A 23,064-nucleotide genomic window follows, 5' to 3' on the forward strand; every position below is an offset into this window, starting at 1 on the left:
TGAGCTTACTTTGACATTTGTTAGGGGCCTTTGAGAATTCAAAAAAAAATTTGCAATGCCCTAATCACGGTAGGAGGATATTTGTTAGTATGTATAGAAGAAGTTGGATTCTACATGGAAAAAAAATGTTCCCAAACTCGTGAATAAAGTACCATGAACTTTGGAACAACCGCGTTTTTACGTTACGAAAACAGGACCATGAACAAAAATCAAGGCTTGTATAATCAACGCCTTTATTAGTTGAAATATTTTTTTTGTTTTGTGAACTTTAATCTTACTTACCAAATCGATTTTCTGTACGTGAGTTAGTACACAACTTTAAGTACATTATTCATTAAACCAAAGGTTGACCTATGCTGTTATTCATCGATTTAGCAATATTAGTTCACAGTTTTAGAAATCTGGATACGTTCTCGAAACTCGGAATTTTACTCATGAATCCATACAAACCTCGTGAACTAAGTCATGATTCTTAATATATTAGTCACGATCCGTGCTCAAGGAATATTTCACAAAATCATCAAATATTAATCATGTATTCGTGAACTGGTTCATGATCCCTAGTATGCTAGTCACGTTTTGCCACGATTTTCGTGCAATATTTCACGAAATAATTCAATATTTTTCATGTATTCGTAAACTGGTTCATGATTCCCAGTATAATACGTGGCTATTATACTAGGAATCATGAACCAGTTTACGAATACATGAAGAATGTACATACCATTTGTGGTTGGGAAATAGTTCACGAAATCATAAAATATTTTTCATGTATTCGTGAACTGTACGTTGGTTCATGATTCCTAGTACAATCGTCACGACTGACATTCGTGCACGTAAAACATTTCACAAAAGCATGAAATATTTGTTATGTGTTTGTGAACTAGTTCCTGATTCCTAGTACTTAACTTAGGATCTATCTTGCATGCTTGTGATATTTAGAAGATATCCCTTATCATTTTAAATTCATGCAACATGGTCATGCAATTTTCGTTGGAACTTTTTCACAAAATCTAGAGTATTATTATCATTTTTGTTCCATGCACTATTGCATAAAATGTCATATATGTCCAGCTGTTAGCGACCAGCTAGAGGCACGAGCAGTAGATATAAGAAAACTATTAGGGACGATCCATAAATGACGTAGAATTTTTTGAGTGATTTTTAACACCCCCCTCCCCCATCGTAGCATTTCGTCACAAACCTCTAAATACCCCCTGGTGATTACGTAGCTTGACGGTAATTCTCCCCCCCCCCTTTGTCCCCGCAAAATTTTTTTAAAATATAAAAAAGGATGTTAGTTATTCCCCTTTAATAAAGCTACGTAGCATGACATGACCCCCTACCCCCCTGTCGTCACACATCATCACAAAATACAAAACTCCCCCTCCCACATATAATGCTACGTCATTTATGGATGATCCCTTAGGACCTAGAACATCGTTATTCATTTGATCATCAGTACGTTGTTTCGACAGAAAAATAAAACTGCGCTGATCACCAAAAATACAGTATTGAATCGCAAATCGTTTTCGTGACATAGTTCATGGAACAAAATCCCGCTTATTAGTCACACATTTATGTTCCTGTTTATGTTGTCGCGATACTCTAAATACAGAAACCGATAATAACCAAAAAATAATAGATTGCCATAAGGCGAAGAGAAATTACCAATATCATATCAAAACTGCTGATGTCATGAACATCAGTCATATAACTCCACGTGCCAAATTCGAAAGTAAGTTCTAGAATAAAATATCATTAATAAATTACGAAAATCGTGACTAAGATCCTGAAATCATGAACAGAAATCACTACTCGTTACTAAAATATCAAGATAATGTGAATAAAAATAACGAAAATCGTGACTAAGATTCTGAAATCATGAATACAAAACACATTATTCGTGATTAAAATATCTAAAATCGTGACTGAGATCCTGAAGTCATGGACATAAATTCGTGACTAAAATATCACGATAACGTCAATAGAAATTATGAAAATCGTTACAAAGATCCTGAACTCATGAATATAAATCACCTTACTCACACAAAAATCGTGACTATTATCTTGAAATCATCAGCATGAATCACTCTACTCATGACTAAAATACTACGAAAGAGAAATTACGAAAATCGGGAATACTCTGACAGAAAAATCCAAGGGATCATCCATAAATGACGTAGTATTTTTGAGTGATTTTTAACACCCCCCTCCCCCATCGTAGCATTTCGTTACAAACCCCTAAATACCCCCTGCTAATTACGTAGCTTGACGGTAAACCTCCCCCCCCCCTTGACCCCGCCAAAAATTTAAAAAAAATAAAAAAACGATGTTAGTTAAATGAAATGGGTGAAGCTACGTAGCATTACATGATCCCCTACCCCCCTGTCGTCACACATCATCACAAAATACAAAACTCCCCCATATAATGCTACGTCATTTATGGATGATCCCCAATAGCAAGCTCATGAATAAAATATCACGGTAACTTGATGAGAAATCACAAAAATCATGAACATCGTTTAACTGTCGTCTGTGTATTCCCAAATTGTGAACAAGGATCACAACAAAAACTAAACATGTCGAGGGAACAACCACAATAACCCTATCAAACATTCGAATGTAACGCCATGTATATATTCAACGGGAACTAGTTTTTGGAAGCACAAATAGTTTCATGAATACGAGATTTATTATTCACAATTTCAGGAACTTGGTCACGGTTTTCGTAAATCCTTCAGTTCACGAAATCGTGATCTTGTTTTCATGAATTTATGAACGGATTTGAACAGACCACAGATTTTTTCACCATAGAAAAATCTTAACTATCTCGGCTAGGATTGAACCCAGACCAACTGGAATGAGTGGCGTTCACGCTCATGATTCAACCACCGGCGTAAAAAAGAGAATTTTTAAGCAAAACACCAATCACTCGAATGTATAAATGCGACTCGCATAATTTATTTGAGCTTCATTTGTATGTGAAACACTGAAGAAAAACATACCGAGTGCATATACCGGACCAACGTGCTTGAAGTTTGTATGGGAATTTTTGACAGTGCGCATTTTCACCACTTGGTAGCACTGTATTTATCAGATTATCACATCTAGTGAAAAAGAAGGATAGTTCAATTCCTTAAAACGTTGTCGAAACATTGTTAGGAGAAGTTGCTAAACTATTAACAAAGTGTCGTCTGAGTAAGTTTTGTATGGTGTAAAATGTGCATGGTCGTGAATAGTACACCGAAGACCCATTTTTATCAGCGCCATTGGTGTATCTTTGATTGACAAAATGGTGACAATAACAAAACCTATTTATTTATTTTCTTTTATAAACCGAAGCTGTTAAAATATTCAACATTAGTCCGTATACATTGCTTCACAATCCTGGCTGGTTAACGAAATCGGGTCGAAAAGCTGCCAAAATAAGGGGCTGATAAAAACGGGTTTTTATTGTAATCGCTTCTCAACTTTGAAATATTTGTGATTGATCGGTTATATTTAGCTGAACAGTATTTTTGAGAAAAAATAGTGCATAATATAAGTCAGCTCTTGGGTGAACAATCATAGCTCCCCATTTCAATCCATAGAGGGAACCGACATTAACTTTTCAACGGAGGGAGACGGAAATTAAGTATCCTTTACAAAGTTGTAGAATAGGTATTTTTAGCAATGTTTGGTAAAATCAATATTAGCGCCCTCTATTCTGTAAAGTGCAAAACTGAATCTGTCTGGCCAAAAGATCAGTAAGAAAAGTTGGATTTGAATGTTTTTCGTTCTACTCGTCAGTAATTAACACTAACTTGCTGCCCATTCACAATGGTTTAGAATGCGAATTTTTTCATGTTAATGTCTTCCTCAGATTTGATCTCCTTGGGACGCTTCCGTAATGCCTGCTTCATAATGGCCTGGTGTTTTTCGTTGGGGAGGGGGTTCATGTCCTTGGGTACGAAGGTGACCCTTTTGGCGTCGTAGCATTCCTGGACAACACTTGAACAGTGGCACGAAGAAGCTAGATCCGGCCAGAAGATCGTAGGGTTCTCGTGTTGCTTCAACAAAGGAAGCAGACGCTTCTGTAGACACTCTGTGAGGTAGATCACACCCCGTTCACGGCGCACTCCATTTGCCACATGAGCAGTTCGTTTGCCAAATCATGTGTTGGTAAACTTTGAAAGTTCCTCTGGAACATCAAACTCGTGCTGTGCGGTGAAGATCAGTAGCCCCGGAAGCTACCGGAAGTCCACCTTGACATCTCTTCATCCATGATGGGACAATGAGGTTTCGTCAGACTCTCCCACCGTACTTTGCCGTTCGTCACGACTTGGGGCCTTCTGAACTTTGTACGTATGCAGTCCCTCCCGGTCCTTGGCTCTCTGAACGGAAAACTTGGACAGATTCAACTTTTTTTCATACGTTTATTTGACATGGCATTTGCGAAAGCTTTTTACGTCAGTTTCTCTTTTTTTACATAGCATGTTACAAAAATCTTTAAGACTAATTTTAACTATACTAGTAATTTGTCTAAAACTAACACTGTAATTACTTTCATGTTTGCTTTTTTTCTTTTCATGTATTTCATAATGATCTTGTATTTTCGAGTGTATTTATTTACTTTTTCCTGCTATTGTCTGAACTTAAAACAAAGCTGAATATTCTAGGACACTTTAATTGGTGAATGATTAGCCTTGGATGAGAGTATGAGGTGATGAATTTAATTTAATTTTGACAGACGCTGTTTTTAGAAAATGATAGATAAGCTCCATGTATAGAGGATCGCGATACGCCAGGATGTCTTTAACAGGAACATGGATTGATCTTACTCGGACTTGTAAAGAATTTATTAATTGTTATATGGCTTCACGATAATCAGTGCAGGACCAAACAACACGCTCAATGTCGTGTTAACCCTCTCCACAAGCACAATGATTACCCTCTGCGAGCCCAATACGACGGAGATACGCATCTAAAGTATAATGATTGGACATGAGCCCAGATATCACACAGATGGATTCAATTTTTGGCACATTCCTAACCGATGCATTGGGATTCCGCTTAAACGCTTTCATTACACGTTTGTGATCCTGATCACTAATAAAACATCCATTCTGGTGACCACATTTCTCGTTCCGTTCGATGCTCAGAGTTTGGTAGTAACGTTTGATCACACGACTCACCGTTGACTGCACGATTCCGAGTTGTTTTCCGATGATTCGATGAGAGAGTTGAGGATTTTCCAGGTGCTTGCGAAAAATCAATTCGCGACGTTGCTTTTCGAGTGTCGCCTTTTTTATCAATTTTTGAAAAACTAACAGCATAGTGTAAACAATACATTCTAAACTACTTCTACACAAATTTTCGAGAGAAAATACCCAATGAGTTATTTTCTACAGCGTTTTTTTCTGTGATTCAATTTGATGTGGGACAACCTTTTCATCACGACAAAACTTGAAGTTGAACGGCTCACGAAAGCCGGAGCTCAATAGCTCACGGAAATCGCAACTAAATGACTTGCGGATACTACTGAGGAATATCCAAGTGGAGTTGGAAGATAAATGGCTCAAGTACGCAGAGGATCTAAACGGCCTAATTGATTGAGAGAATGATAGAAAGCTAGAGGAAAGTTGGGAGCTAAGTCGAGCAAAGATCGAGGGATTTCATGGATCAAGTAAAGTTCCGAGCTAACTGCGGGAAACTCGCGAGCAAAAGAGGTGTGATGAAAGCTTGAGCTTGGGCTTGTGCAACCGCCCCTGGCTGCAAAGCTTGAGCTTGAGCTTGTGCAACTGCCCCTGGCTGCTACTCCATTTTCGATCTGGACCAGCTGAAGTCGCACAGGGAATATGTAGAATAATTACGCTTGGGAGTAGCGAAACATCTTTCAATGTGCAACTCCTGGTAATCCTAAAGTGTTTATTGATTAATACCGACGCAGGACAGGCCCGAACGCAAATCGTGGAAAGAAAGGGTTAGTCTTATACTTCCTTTAGCTAGAGGTCGTATTATATACTACTGCGCACTCCAGTCTTCTTTATCGACGCCAGAGAAATGACTCCACAATCTGGACTAGATATCTATCTATCAACTCATGGACCGGGCTTTACTTCCCTTCCGAAGGAAGACTTGACCACAGATTTTTTTACCTCAAAAAAATCTCAAAGACCTAGGCTGGAATTGAACCCAGGCCAATTGGAATGAGCGGCGGTCACGCTTACCACTCAACCACCGGCGCCGTCTCGTGAGCAAAAGAGGTGCAATGAAAGCACAATAACTCCCCTCGCACTAAGTTCTACTTTGATGTAGTTCCCTGAAGGAAAAGAACGGAAGAAGAGTAACGATTGTTTTTAGTGATTAGGCACGAAAGTGAGTCCCACACAGTGCCAATGCGCTACAGGCCATGCTTTTGAAACTTTTTGAACCTTACTATTGAAAAAGAATTCATACGCGCCGACATTATCCGATCTCAACCGAATAAGGGTATGCGACACTCGGTGCACCAGACCTCAGTTAGAAAGTTAGTATATCTAGCAATTGAAGCCCTGTGCTGTTTGCGGTCTTTTTCGATGCAGCGTTAAGAAAATAAATTAAGAAAATATTTTGAGAAATTGATTGATCGGGACACATCTTGCAACCAACCACATCATCCCTTATTCTTTTGCTTCATTAATTGTCAAATATGCCAACCCATGTGACTAAAACTACTGCCAAGTAAGGCCGAATGTATAACTTATTTTCTTGTCAATTCTATTAAAAATCGTCCTGAAGTTTTAAGGGTTGACATATTTTTACATTTAGATAGCTGTGCTCCATCCTAATGTTCCAATTGCATAAGCTTTCTATATGAGAAAGGCAAAAAACTGTTGATTGATATGGGAATTGTGATTCGGGATCGCACTCTTTAACTCACAACTCCGGAACCAGAATTGCGATCCACGTGAAATTGAATAGCAGTTAATAGGGATGCTGTAGCATTTGGTTTGAGATCAAGTTTGTGCAAAGCGAATCTGTCGTTTTTGAGAAACAGGATTGAATTAAATTCAGAATATATTCCGAAGCTTCAAATCCGTAGGTGTTGGCCAATTTGGTCAAGAAGGGTTTGGTTGAGCACCAGTCAGCTGAAGCAATCCAAGCTGTTTAGCACATCGTCGCTGTTGTGCTATCTTATGACAAACGTCATTTTGGGGTAAACTGAGTTAGACATGTCACATTACTTGTCTGAAAAATCTCTACAAAGTTGCGTTCTCAGAATTTTGAAATTTTCTGCTTGGTTATTGAAATATAGAGAGAAACGTTATGAGAAATTGTGAGTTTTTTACTTCAAATCATTTGGTCAATCTAGGGATTGACTCAAGTTATATTGAAGTTTCAGATGTTTTTGTGTATAGAAATGTCTGAGGAACACACTGGCATAATTATTTTCAAAAGAAAAATACATGCATTTCGCGATAAATGCAGTTCTTTTACATTGAAAAAATTATATGTTTAGCAACACTGTAAACAAAAACTACTATTTGTTTCTAGATTCCTTGACCAATTCCTTTAAAATGCATCTCACCGATTGCTTCTAGACCAAATTAAGCCGAGGATACGAATAAAAGTGAAAAATTGTTGCTTTACTTGCATAGAAAATTTTCTAAGCACTATTATGACACGTCATACAAAATTTGTCATCAAAACACACTTATGACACGTGTGAGTACTACTTTTGTTTACATTTTTAGCAAAAACTCTATATAGGCAACCGATCTTCGTAATATTGAAGAGATTAATATAGAATAGATAGATTGTGTTCTGTGAATTGTTTCTACTTTTTGTACGTTTCAAAATATTCAATCTCAAACTTTAGACATCGATTTTTTTCGAAATGTGCCAAATGACGCCTGTCACAAGGTAGCACAGCTGTGACGACATAGGGTAAAGAGAAAAAACCGTTCTATTTAATAAAGTATGCGATTTACAATCGATGGAATGCACATAAAATGGCACCGGCATCTTTGTTTCGTTTCTAGGAATCAATATAATTACAAAAAAGGCCTAGGAACGGTAAATTACTTATGTTTGAGCGCAACGAAAATCCCAATTATAGCATTTGAGCCAATGCGTTGAACAAGGATGGCAGACTCTGCTCTAACCAATGGCTTTAAATGGCAGGTTGATATTAGAAACAGGGCGAAAATGGGCTCATTACCCTAATTTATCAATTAGATTTTTTTTCCATAATAACATGTGCCACTATGTTGAGTGCAACAATGTTTAGGTTCAGTTTCCCGTGTATTATGACGATAGTGCAATCGAAGCACGACTACAAGATCTGTCCCCGCATACACACGATTGCACTATTTCCCTAAGTATGTCCCGATACGAAAAAGTTCTTTTCATTAGAGACGATAAATTGAGCAACTTCTTTCCAGGTATCAGCAACGATATTCACGATGAGAATGCGAGACTGTGAGAAGCACCCTATTTCTTTCTTCGTGGCCTGCGACCTGGCTCTATCTGTACTCAGACCACGCGATGTACTTATGACAATCAGTCCTCTGCGTGTAGGTGTTGCAAACAATATGTATACCTCGGAAAAACCCATTATGTGATTACCTAACAAAAAGCAATAACTCAATCAAATATAGCCGTTATTGATCGGGATCAGAAACTAACCTCCCTCGCATTTGTCCTGTTTTAGTCCTGCCAACTGCGGCAAGGTTGTGTCAAAATCAAATGGAGATCGTCTCGACCATCGAGCTACACGCTTATTCTCCGCTACTCATTGTAACAAACATTATTTTCACCTAAATATGTGTAAAATGTTTTTAGTATACCAATACGATGTCTGATCAAAGGGGGCTTTCTTCATTCGACATCAGTACTACATCGTTCCCATTTACCTCACCTTTACTCATTTGTGACAAGGTGCGATTTTTATTAGAAATGAGTCAAATCTGTTTATTTCTGACAAAACCGTACCTTCTCAAAAATGAGTAAAAATACGTGAGATAAGTGGGAAGGATATAGTACTGATGCCACTTTGATCCGACATCCTATTGAGCAATCTAACAAATTTTACCCATTTTTGAATAAAAGGTCCAATTGTCACAATAAGCAGCTGAGAATAAGCGTGTAGTGCGGGTTAGCTTGGGGCATAGTCTACTAGATGTATGGCAAGCGATATATTGCAAGTGGCCACGAGCCAAGATCAAGTATCGATTCGAGAGATTTTTGTACATTCGCAGACCACGCGAGAGTTCCGGTGTTCCTGCCTAACCATACCCAATTAGCTCCCTCGACAGAATAGTAACCAACCATCCCGCAATGTCTTTTAGCACCACACGTTCCCTTCAAAAATGCATAGAATATTAGATCAAGACATCGACAAAGTAATTCCATTCTGGCAGGATCATATTTTCAAATTATTAATAAATTTTTCACCCCTGCTATTGCGCACCGTCTTAGCTGAAGATGGTGGAAAGGGGCTGGGGAAAAAAGCTCTTAACATTATTGAGTATGAGTACGAGTAGGACACAATCTATTGGGAAAGGCGGTCTCGGTTCCAAAAGTGGAATGGGGGGATGACTTGGTATGTTGGTGCTGGGTTTCAGAGAGGAGAGCATATAACATAACCTTTTCACCGAAGGGTGGTACTTCCCTGGACTGATGGCGGGTGTCGGTTGGCGAGAAACCATTCACGTTTTACGATTATTACTTATTGCGACCTGACGCTTCTTCCGAACTGGCTTGCTGCTGCTTGTCGGGGGTGGTTGGTTCGGGCGTGAAGGCACAAGTCGGAATCCAATTTCCCAACCAGCTAGCATCAACCAACCAACAGTCACCGTCTTGAGGCATGAAAAGCTGGTCGGATTAGTTGAAGTATGTTGGTTAACTTTCTTTGTGTCAGAATTGTAGTTGGGTTTGTTTTACCTGAGACTAGTCACTGGTAGATAACATGAAGAGGTCAAACTTTGATATTTCAAATGCACAGGAATGCAATCTCTATTTCAAAACTAAAGTTATCATTACGGCTTATGTATGCAGAACTTTGTTTTGCCTTTCTAATACAGAGAGGTTTTTATCTAATAATTACTCAGTCGTAGGTTTTAATTCGACTGAAGAGAATCGAATGAACTCCACCAGCACAAACCGTTCGTTCAACTATCCGCTTGGATCGATACCGGGCTCATCCAGAAACCGGAAAATGTGACTAACTCTCATTACCGCTCTTTCTATCTCTCTCTTTCTCTATCTCTCACCTCTATTCTGTCACTCTCCCTCTCTCGTTAACACTCATTCTCCGGCGATGGCATATTAGCAAATGGTTAGGACGCGCACACGGACGGCTCGGGCAATAAACGTGAAATATAAGGGTCTCGGAATCCATTAAAACTTCCCGTACTCTCTCAACACAAATTTACCCTTGCCCCGGCACCACCCGGTAGTACATACCTTCTGCTAGGCTCCATATCTGGAACGATGCGGCGTTGGGTCACTTCTACCTATCTACCTACATTCCAGAAGCAGAAACTTTTGCTGCTTGCAGAAGCCTATTTCATCGGAATAAGCACCGAGAGAATCCAGTCAAAGCTGCTTCGGATCGGTTTGTCGATTTATGTTCGGGGTGAAAATATTTCTGGATCGTGTCTTTTTGTCTTTCGCAAACGTGGTGTTCTGCCTATCGGTGGGTGCATGGCTAGGAATCTCTTTGCAGAAATAGGGTTTGTTTTAACACCACTGGGAGTGTGTAATTCAGAAGAAGCTAAATCATTATAATATTCCTCGGTAATTTGCAAATTAGGTATTGGGAGTTGAAATCTATCATGTTTTTTTCATAATTTGGTCATTGCACACAGCTCGATGTGTAGGCTTAACTGAGCAGTGGGTTGTATATATATTTACCACAAATCAAAAATGGACAGTATATTCATTGTGCCACATCCGAATTCCAAGTACGCAATTTACTAGTACGCGAACAGATTTTTTTTCGTGCGGGTGCAGCACTTACGGCGTCATCTGCCAACGCCTGATGATCATTCAATCTGCCTTCTTGATTATCGCTTTCGCTGTTATCGTGAATATCATGGTTGATTATTATTATTTATTTTTGAGATTTGATGATTATGGTCATTAATCTGTCATCCTTGTTTTCTATTTATTTTTTGTAAGTGCTGGTCGTTGTTACAAACTCACTGGATGGAGTCGTTGATTGTTCATTATTCTCCTTGGTTGTTGCATAATAGTCTGTGATTTAACTAAAGACGTTGAAGGCTGGGAATTTGTTTTGCTGATTTCATGTTTTATTTTCTTTGAGGTTTCTACGCAGATTTTTTTTTGTGTTCAATTAAAGTAGAATTGGCACCTGGTAATCTGATTGTCATAGATGCAAAGCGTTGTCTGAGCATAGAAATGTCATGTTTCCACCGAACACCGTTGCAAATGCTTGGAAAAAATAATTCAATCACCGCTATTATCGATCTCCTCCTCGCATTTCTTGAATTTGTGTACTGCTCGATGGTAGACAGATTGTATGTCTGTTAAATTCCGTATATTGTTTTATACTACTGTGCAAGGGTACGCTGACTCTTATAATTGAACCGTTCATTTAAAGGTGTCGCAATTAAATATTACATATTAGGACAACCCGGGGCTATTAAGACAGTAGGGGTAATTCCGATCCCCTCGGTTTCTCAGAAAATATCAAAACTTTCTGACTATCGTACATATTCGTGGAACCGCTGTTCTGAAACATTAATTTTGAGAGCTGAATTTAATTCTTTGGTCTTTGTAGAAAGGAGATACAACGTGTTTCGTTTTTTACCATTCTCGCAACAAAAATTATTATAATGGGAAAACCGTGATTAAAGCAACAAATACAAGTGAAAAAATATATGGTAAGTGTTTTGGAAAGCTTGAGGCTCCTATTTTATGGAATGATTTTTGTTTGGGTGAAAACACAAATATTTTCGAGACGCTCACCACATTTGTGCGAAATGAGCGTACGGGTCTATTCGGACCCCCTATTCCGCCAACCACCGTTCAGCGGCTTGCGGCTGCGCACACCATTTCACACGCCACAGCAAAGAAAATACATGGGTCGCCAATCGACAGCTGTGACATACCAGATTAAGTTTTTGTAAAGGATTTTTTTTGCTTCTTAAGGACTCTCTCTTATAAATATTTTATAAGTAAACATAATTCCATTGCAAAAAAAATTAAGGAAAAATCACGGTCTGAATTGCCCCGTAGGGAGGTCCGAATTACCCCTACATTGTAAAAGGATGGAAAAACGTAGAGGTTTGCAAATCGTCGCCTAGCGCTGCCATTGAGTGGTGAAAATGAATCTTTTATGGCTTCAAAATGTAGTTGAGGTTTTAAACTAACAATTAGGACCTTTGACCGGTAAACTTTCTCACATCTAATAGCCCCGGGTTCCCCTAAATATTAAATATTAAATAATACATAATAAATAATAAATAATAAATTATAAATAATAAATAATAAATAATGAATAATAAATAATAAATAATAAATAATAAATAATAAATAATAAATAAAAAATAATAAATAATAAATAATAAATAATAAATAATAAATAATAAATAATAAATAATAAATAATAAATAATAAATAATAAATAATAAATAATAAATAATAAATAATAAATAATAAATAATAAATAATAAATAATAAATAATAAATAATAAATAATAAATAATAAATAATAAATAATAAATAATAAATAATAAATAATAAATAATAAATAATAAATAATAAATAATAAATAATAAATAATAAATAATAAATAATAAATAATAAATAATAAATAATAAATAATAAATAATAAATAATAAATAATAAATAATAAATAATTAATAATTAATAATTAATAATAAATCATAATTAAAAATCATAAATCATAAATCATAAATCATAAATCATAAATCATAAATCATAAATCATAAATCATAAATCATAAATCATAAATCATAAATCATAAATCATAAATCATAAATCATAAATCATAAATCATAAATCATAAATCATAAATCATAAATCATAAATCATAAATCATAAATCATAAATCATAAATCATAAATCATAAATCATAAATAATAAATAATAAATAATAAATAATAAATAATAAATAATAAATAATAAACAATAAATAATAAATAATAAAAAACTAATGTCAAATGTCAGTTACCTAATATCAAATATCGAATATCAAATTTAAATCATCAAATATCAAATAACAAGTACAGTTACATCTTCTACTACACGGTTAACCCTTTCATGCCCAACTTTTTTCTAGTGCATGTAGGGTTTCAAAACTATTTCTACTTGAAAACGGTGGGGTCAAGAAACACGAAAAGCCTATTTTCATAAAGATAGATGCTTACCTCGTAATGCTAGAAGCTGCTCAATTTTTACCTTCCAATACACAATAAAATGTGACGATTGCCTCTAAGAATAATTACAGTACACCCAGGTTTTTTCACGCGTTTTTTGCGCGGTTTTTTACGCGGATTTTCCAATAACCGCGGCTTTTGCAAAAAAAATTCTAAGTTCTTTTGAATGCAAAAGATTTGAACTTTTTCCGAAAAAATCTAAGTCCTTTTAAATGCAAAGAACTTAGAAGAATTTTGGAAGTTTTTATTTTGCGCGCATTTCGCAATTAACACGGTTTTCCAAAATATAAGTCCTTTTGAATGCAAAAGATTTGAAATCAAAGATGGCGACTTCCGGTTTAGCGAAATTCGCTATAACCCAATCAATGTGGGTATTTTCGGAATGGTCTTGAAGAGTAGGTGCCAGAAATTGATTTTTGACGACATTTTGAAATCAATGATGGCGACTTCCGGTCTAGTGAAATCGCTATAACCCAATCAATATGGGTATTTTAGGAATGGTCTTGAAGAATAGCTGCCAGAAATTGATTTTTGACGTTATTTCAAAATCCAAGATGACGACTTCCGGTTTAGCGAAATTCGCTATAACCCAATCAATATGGGTATTTTCGGAATGGACTTGATGAGTAGGAGACAAAGATCGATGTTTGACGCCATTTTGAATTTCAAGATGGCGACTTCCGAGTTAGCCACATTCACTATAACCCAGTCAATATGAGTATTTTTGGAATGATCTGAGGTTCCAAAAATTGATTTTTGACGCCATTTTTTAAATCCAAGTTAGCAATTTCCAACTTAGCGAAATTCGTTATAACCCAATCAATATGGGTATTTTTGGAAGTTGTTTTAATTGAACAGTTGAATTTACTTTAAGCAATATGTTTAATTTGAATAAATTCAAACCCCCAACTCACACCACGTATGTCTCTTTCTTCTCTCTCTTCCATTCTCACCGCACTCTTCTGGATGAACACATAAAAATATTTTGCATTTTGCTGGTTTATGATTAGATCTTATATTTGAGGGTGATTTAGATGATTGCCCAGATTTTTCATGCGGGAATTTCGAAATAGCGGAAGTCGCCATCTAGAATTTCAAAATGACGCCAAACATCGACGTTTGTCTGCTACTCGTTAAAACCATTTCGAAAATATTCATGTTGATTTGTAGCGAATTTCGCTAAACCGGAAGTCGCCATCTTTGATTTCAAAATGGCGTCAAAAATCAATTTCTGGCACCTACTCTTGAAGCCCATTCCGAAAATATTCATGTTGATTGAGCTGTAGAGAATCTCGCGAAGCCGGAAGTCGCCATCTGGGATTTGAGAATGGTGCCAAAAATCAATTTTTCATGGAAAACCTTGCGGGGAAGGTGCAGATTTATTTATTTATGGCACCTACTCGTCAAGATCATTCCGAAAATATCCATATTGATTGAGTTATAACGAATTTCGCTAAACCGGAAGTCGCCTTCTTTAATTTCAAAATGGCGTCAAAAATCAATTTCTGACACCTACTCTTCAAGACCATTCCGAAAATAACCTGATCGCGCCAGTGATAGGTCCTACGTTGTGTTTTAGTTGGTTCAGGCATGATTGTAGGTTTACCAGTCGACACTCATTTGTTCTTCTTTGGGCTGTAGAAACGACGAAGAATAGCGAAACATACGTATAATTCTTGGCGGCTCAAGGACACGTCGCGTAATTAACTCGACATATTTTCTTGGTAAAATCGATTTATTTACGACCGAAACAAACCAACCGCGCATGGCGGTGGTCGAACTTAGAGTACAATGGTTATTTGTAAGGAACATTTACATTTTAACGGATACAAGACACTGTCAAGTATTGCACCGTCTACTTACACTAACGTACATATTTAATATTACCTAGATGTGAGTAAAGAGCTGACTGTCAATTGCGATGATATTAAAAGGGGAGCGTCCACGACGTACGTTGCGCCACGACATACCCATATTGATTTGGTTATAGCGAATTTCGCTAAACCGGCAGTCGCCATCTTTGATTTCAAAATGGCGTCAAAAATCAATTTCTGGCACTTACTCTTCAAGACCATTCCGAAAATACCCATATTGATTGGATTATAGCGAATTTCTCTAAACCGGAAGTTGCCATCTGGGATTTGAAAATGGCGACAAAAATCAATTTTTCATGGAAAACCTTGCGGGGAAAAGGCAGATTTATTTATTTCTGGCACCTACACGTCAAGACCATTCCGAAAATATCCGTATTGATTGAGTTATAACGAATTTCGCTAAACCGGAAGTCGCCATCTTTGATTTCAAAATGGCGTCGAAAATCAATTTCTGACACCTACTCTTAAAGACCATTCCGAATATATCCATATTGATTTGGTTATAGCGGATTTCGCTAAACCGGAAGTCGCCATCTTTGATTTCAAAATGGCGTCAAAAATCAATTTCTGACATCCACTCGTCAAGACCATTCAGAAAATATGCATATTGATTGAGTTATAGCGAATTTCGCTAAACCGGAAGTCGCCATCTTGGATTTCAAAAAGGCGTCAAAATCAATTTCTGGCACGTACTCTTCAACTCCATTCCGAAAATATCCATATTGTTGGGGTGTGGGCCATAAGAAGTCTTGCAGACCCGTCTCTTCCATATTTCCGAAAATCTTCTAAGTCGTTTGCATTCAAAAGGACTTAGAATATTTTTTGCAAAATACGTGTTAATTGCGAAATCCGTGCAAAAAAAACTTCCAAAAATAGTCTAAGTCTTTCGCTGAGAGTTTTTTTTTAACGCGGATTTTCGAATTAACGCGTTTTTTTTGCGCGGATTTTCCAATTAACGCGTTTTTTTACGCGGATTTTCCAATCAACGCGTTTTTTTGCGCAGTTTTTTTACGCGGTGCGTGTCCCCCGCGTAAATTTCAAAATCCGCGTAAAAAAGCCGCGTAAAAAAATACTGCGCAAAAAACCGCGTAAAAAAACCTGAGTTTATATGAAAAATTCATTTTCCGTCGTCAACGTAAACTGTCCCTGGCAGCACTGCTCCATCCGAATCCAATAAGACTAATTGCAGTAACTTCAGTTCTAGAGCTCAGATCCTTGTAACTGTTAATGCTCGAATTAAAGGCAAAAGTCACATTAATGAGCCTTACTTGTTTTTGTGAGCAAATCTTGCCGGAATCAAAAGTTATAGCTGTTTGTAAAAGGTTGTTGTCCACAAAGAACATGGACATGAAGGGGTTGACTGGGGATGTGGTCAGTGTTGCCAATATTCCAGATTAATCTGGAATCTTCCAGATTTTTCACAGACATTCGCTTGAGCCAAACGTTTTGCCAGATTTTTTGATTTTGCCAGATTTTTCCAGGTAATCTAAATAGTATTTTTCACTCAAGGATAACATTACAGTAGATCAATTGGACTCTGTGAGAATATCTTCAGGAAATATTAAAATTTGTTGATATGGGAGGAAATAAAGTAGTATCGGTTTACAACTCCTGGTACTACACTTTTAAGAAAATGCATCTCTTGTACCTAAGGGGTTATATAAAAAGTTGAAGAAAATTGTATTGTGGTGTACATGAACAGTTTGATCTTCGAAAGAAAAGTCCTAAAAAGCCATAAAAATCGATTTTGGAGGCATTCAAAATTTGAAACAAAAATTCACTGCAAAGATGCCTGGTAGCGGAATACAAGCAAACAATGCCGGTCAGTGATGAGTTGGAAAAGTCCTTCCTAGAGTTTCAGTTTCCACCGGAGAAGCAAACCACACGCTGCATGATCAAATGCATCGGAGAAAAGATGCAGCTTTTCGACACCGAGATGGGACTCGGGATTTGGACAACATTAGGACGCTACTGTTGGGAGCGGACAGTTCCAAGGAGTTCAGCGAGGAACAGATGAAGTGCCTGGAGAAGGCATTCCAGACCTATCAGTGTTTCGAGCAGGAGTTTCTAGAGGTTATGAAGAAGGACGAGGAGGAGCAGGAGTGATTTGTTCTTAGTTTAGTGTGTAAATATGATGTAGAAATATATGAAAATGTCCAAAGATGATTGTCTGAGAAACTAGTTACAGTTTATGAGTTGCAAACGAACGAGTCGTACCGAGCACGATTGCACGTGTTTCCACCAGATGGAAGTTTCGGCCTAACTTTCTATTCTTGTTTATACTATTTGCATCCTAGTGATAAGAATTGTGGTGTAATCATTTTGACCCGAGCTGACTTATGCGACGATCGGCACTACACTATAAATGCAAGTCTCCGATCGGTTATTGAACGCATAGTGTCGGAAAAGTTCGCCCAAGGCAGGACGCTGTATCAGTTCAAAATGGCAGCCTTCACTGGATCGTTCCTTGTCGCAGTACTAATTGTAAGTTGTGTTTTTAAACAAAATATTAAGCAAACTATTCAACAACTGTTCTATTCAGATCGCTATCGGTGCGACAGTGATCGAAGCGACACCAACTCCGCCGAAATCCAAATTCTCCGAATACAAGCAGATCTGCGGGAAACTGCTACGCACACCGGCGGAAGATTTGGAGCAGTACCTGCAGTCGGAGTACACCGAAAAGCACGACACGTTCTGCTTCATCCGCTGTGTGTCCATCCTGCACGGAACGTACGACGATGAAACCGGTGTCAATTTGGCCAAGATGTACGAAAACAGTGGGGATGGATTAACCGAGCAGGAATTTACGGAACAGGCCAAAACCTGTCTGGAGCCTAAGGAGGGAGACGCAGAGGAAACGTGCTACTGCCGGAAGGCGTGGAAACCAATTTGGTGTATTCGCAAGCAGTACCTGGATCGGAAGAAGGGGCAGCAGGAGGCTGCCACGGACGGCGCCGCCGCAGATGCCTAAGTGGTGATTGAAGTTTTTATGAACCTAAGTGCCTAAGTGGTGATTGAAGTTTTTATGACTATTTGTGGGTTTGTTCGAAATAAAAGGAGAGATGCTCATTGTGAAACTTAACATACGGTTGTTTTACAGTAATTTTCTAAGTGATAATCGTTATCATTAAATCCAGTCTGGGCTTGAACATAATTCGGAAGACGGTGAAGCTATAGAACTGTTGTCAGTATTTATTTTTTAAGGGTCGGACTAAATGTGAAATTTTACCAGTTTCTCTGTTATTTTTCTGGATCATAGACATAGACGAACATAGACGAATATTAAAATTGGTATAGTTTTACGGTCGCTTACTACGCGGATTCCAACTACGCAGATTCCTCCTACGCGATACCCGCCTGTTAGGAATCCCATAGCTTATGGAATTTTGACTAAATGGGGCTATGGTCGAATATTTGTCTGCGATAACATTTAGCGACATATTTCGGTTGGCAAAGTTGTGGAGCTTACTTAGAATAATTGGATGTTCAATTAGTTGAAAACTGCCGCCAGGTTGTGCTTTAAAAGAGTAAATAAATCCAACCTCTCGACGTGAATGGGACTCTCATTGACTGGGTTTAACATGAAATATATCAAAACATTTTGAAAGATGATGTAACAGAAAGATTTTTCCAGAAAGATTCTGGATGGTGGAAATAATAACTCGGCATTGTCTCACCAGGCAGCGTTAGTGCAAATGCAAATGTTCAACTTATGTTAAAATCATTCTTTATGTCAATAACGCGTTTATTTAGAAGAGTACCGTCTTCAGTAAAGTTCTTCCAGAAATCAAAGACTACCAGATGGTAAAAGATTAGTTTGGGATACTCTCACGAAGTGGCGCTAACGAACGTACCAGCTTACATCTAAATAAATCTCAAAAGTCTAATAACTTATAAAGATGGTGTTTTCGTTCTAGAGGAGGTTAAGGGCTACGCGACTATGGCGAAATCAAATTGAAATAGGTCCGCCAGGCTGGTCTAGTGAGCATGTACTATTTTTCACATTCTGTATCTTAAGATTATGATAATTTAGAAACGGTGTCTTCGACAATATTCAACAGCGGCGGGTCGAGTGTTGGCCGACAGCGCATAGATAATTGGAGAATTCAGCCACTAGGCGGCGGCGCTAGGAAGAATAAAACTTCCAGTATATGTTAGGTGATGTTTTATTTCGAAAGTTGCTGAGGGCGACAATGGCTGTTGGATAATGCAATGATTAAATTGAATATAACTCACTAGGAGGCGCTAGTGAGCATGCCTTTTTTGTTTGTTTCAGTATCTAAAAATTATAGCAATTTAGTAGGGTGGTGTCTTCAGCAAAATTGTTAGGGGAGGGGTCAATGATGATTTGGATCTGTGGTTGAAAACCGAGCGGGTGATCACGGCATGATTTTAACTGTAGGAAACACTTCGGAAAAAATCTCAAGGTAATATTATCAGCCATGATTGCGATGCGATTTTTCATATATGAATGATCATTATCTTTTTTCTAACATTAAATTTGCAGAGGGGTTTCAACGAGTCGAGGTGACAAATGTTTCAACTTTTTGTGAGAATTTTATATTGAAGGGAAAGTAGTTGGCAGTTGAAAATCAAAAGTTTTGGACATTTTCAATGCTTCCTGGCTAGTACTTCCAGGTCAATTGGTCGAAATCCATTTGACCGAATGCCGTTTGACCGGAGTGCGCGTCGTTAGACATAATGGACGTTAGGCATAGTGGACGTTAGGCATAATTGAATAAAAAATCGTTCCAAGTTATTCCATCACATTCCTATGGATTGAATTGGCGTGCTGCAAACGGCTGCAATTTGAAATTCAGTGCTCCGATAAAACTTGCCAGGGATATAGTCGATTTTTTGTGTACTTGCAGAAACTGAAATAATTTTTTTTTTATTTTTTGAGCCCCAACTTTGAATATAACTCCTTAACATTCGTATTAAACCTGTAGTGAATTGATCTGGAATGTAGCATAGATAATTAATAATAATAAAATTTAGGGGGAAGTGGCCCAATTCAGACCGCTGGCCAATTCGGACCCCCAGCTGTTTCTCAGCTACGGTAATATGAAAAGCGTATATATCATTTTCATGGCTGTTATGTAGCTCTGTTTTATCTCAAAAAATTTTGCGGTTCATAGTTTTCGTGTGCGTGCGCTAGGGACGAATGTTGTTTTGGAGCGCTTTTTTGAAAAATGTGCAAGCCAAAAAACAAGATCTTTGTTGGCAATAACAATATATTAAGTCAAATGCATCGTGATTTTGGATCTACCGGATAATATGTTTTATTTAATATCTTGTTTTGGGCGAGACTATCAACTGTTTTCGTTTTCGTTTCTGTGTATGACCTGAACATTAGAACATTCGTTGGTCCAATTCGGACCTTTTGCCGTATATACGATCTGATACGCGATCGTGAAAAATCCCTTTGAGAGGAAAGTGTACGCAGTCGGTCGAGCTTTTAGGAAAACATAAGTTTTCGCAAATCGGTTGACAGATTTCGGTGTTATAGCTCATAACCTCTTTTTAGGTAATTTGGCCCAGCTCTTAGGTATTTTTTATTGTATATTTACTACAAAGTTTTATATATCAACAAAAACTTTTCTTTTCACAATTCGAAGTTTAGTGAAAATCAAATAGGAATAACTTAGATCGAAATAGGATTTCATTTCCATTGCAAAAAATCGATAAGAAATGTGTGGTCCGAATTGGAACGGGGTTGGGGTAATTCGGACCTTTCATGTACTTTTGCGCAGAACCGTGTATACACAATGCGGTAAAAGATCGGAAAAAGTCGCATTACAATAAGCATGTGCGAAATTGGTCAGGCTTTCAGGAAAAATATTTATTTGTGAACCGGTTGACACGTTCCAGTTCTATAGCTCATAAACCCTTACTAGGTCCGAATTGGCCCAGTTTCCCCTAATATTTTCCCCTGCAGTATAATCAACCAAAATCCCATTAAAATCTAAGCAATCATCAACAGTAGAGTAATTTAACAAAAATAGCAGGGTAGAATGGGGTCAAATATGTATGGGGGTACAATAGGTATAGGGCACTGCCGTTATAAGCATATTGTCCCATGTTTTGTGGGATTCCCTATATACTTGGGACAATTATGCGTAGCGCGACAGTCGGTAGGTCACTCATGTTGTGTAAATTAGATACACGGTAGAGAACATCGTTGACGACTGTCATTTCGGCTGTTACCGAGAATCAGCTGTATTAGTTACGGTGTCGCATTGTCTTTCATCCTTAGTACAGTACACAAAATCAATGTAAAAAAAATGTCAAGTGAATTTTTCTTACGTAAAAATTGAACACATGTATTGTGTTGGTTTTTCGATATTTCGAATATCAACTTGAAGCATACGTTTGGGGGCACGATAGGTCAAGCAATTAATTTCAATTGAAAACTTTCAGCCACTGCTCCACTGCACAAACCATCGAATCGAGACTGAAAGCGATGTAAAGCTGCACTTCTCACTGTTACAGTGATGCTGGAGTCTTTACAAGCTGAGCAAGCAGCTACAGCTAAAAAACCGCCGAAGCTATAAAAAAATTTCCAGTGGCAGAAACAGACGAAAAATGAAGGAAAATTGATCAAAAAAAATCAAAAAAACTGCTTTGAAACGCAAACGTGGTAATGGAATGTACAACTTCTATTCCACACTCTGGCGACGACGAAGACACCTAAGAAGAGATTAGCAAGTATTTCCCTACATGATTTCATGATTTTTCACATCATTTGCCACTTCACCAATAAATATCATTTATTATTCATGTTATTAATTTCTAAAATATCTGCAGTACTCTTCAAATAAAAGTAGAACTGCTGGCTTTCTAGGCTTGTACATCGTTTTGTTTAACCTCGAATACAGTGACTTATCATACCCCTAGATTTTAAAACCGTCGCAAAAAAGTATCTTTGCCTTAATAGATGTACAATCAGGTTTTTACGCGTTTTTTGTGCGATTTTTTTAGGCGGGATTTTCCAATTAACGCGGTTTTTTACGCGGATTTCCCAATTACCGTGGTTTTTGCAAAAATATTCAAGTCCTTTTGAATGCAAAAGACTTTTTTTTCTGAAAAACATTTCTAAATCCTTTTAAATGTAAAGAACTTAGAAGAATTTTTTCAGTTTTTATTTTGCGCGGATTTCGCAATTAACACGGTTTTTGCAAAAAAATATTCTAAGTCCTTCTGAATGCAAAAGACTTAGAAGATGAAGAGACGCGTCTAGAAGACTCTTTATGGCCCGCACCGCAACAAAATGGATTTTTTGGAATGGTCTTGAAGAGCAGATGCCAGAAATTTTTGACGCCATTTTGAAATACAAGATAGCGACTTCCGGTTTAGCGAAATTCGCTATAACGCAATCAAAATGGGTATTTTCGGAATGGACTTGACGAGTAGGTGCAAGAAATTGATTTTTGACGCCATTTTGAAATCCACCTCCGGTTTAGCAAAATTCGCTGTAACTCAATCAATATGGGTACTTTCGGATTGGTCTGGACAAGTAGGTGCCAGAAATTGATTTTTGACGCCAATTTAAAATCCAAGATGACGACTACCGGTTTAGCGAAATTCGCTATAACCCAATCAATATGGATATTTTCGGAATGGTTGAAGAGTAGGTTCCAAAAATTGATTTTTGACGCCATTTTGAAATCCAAGATGGCGATTTCCGATGTAGCGAAATTCGCTATAACCCAATCAATATGGGTATTTTTGGAAGTTGACGTTGTAGTACAAACAGTTTTAATTAAGCAGTTGAATTTGCTTGAATTTAAGCAATG

At 37.5% G+C, this 23,064-nt stretch overlaps 2 protein-coding genes across 10 annotated transcripts in view; both read left to right on the forward strand.

The window, feature by feature from the left end:
- Positions 1 to 23,064, forward strand: part of LOC131690418 (neurogenic protein mastermind) — a 337,622-nt gene that overhangs the window by 237,307 nt on the left and 77,251 nt on the right. The gene's annotated exons all lie outside the window — the stretch shown is intronic.
- Positions 17,596 to 18,350, forward strand: LOC131690422 (uncharacterized). Its single transcript, XM_058976170.1, has 2 exons — positions 17,596 to 17,749; positions 17,808 to 18,350. Exons 1-2 carry the CDS (start codon positions 17,708 to 17,710, stop codon positions 18,237 to 18,239), a joined length of 474 nt encoding a protein of 157 aa, XP_058832153.1. The 5' UTR covers positions 17,596 to 17,707; the 3' UTR covers positions 18,240 to 18,350.

Source organism: Topomyia yanbarensis, chromosome 3 (genome assembly GCF_030247195.1).
Source record: "Topomyia yanbarensis strain Yona2022 chromosome 3, ASM3024719v1, whole genome shotgun sequence".
Taxonomy (NCBI): Eukaryota; Metazoa; Arthropoda; class Insecta; order Diptera; family Culicidae; genus Topomyia; species Topomyia yanbarensis.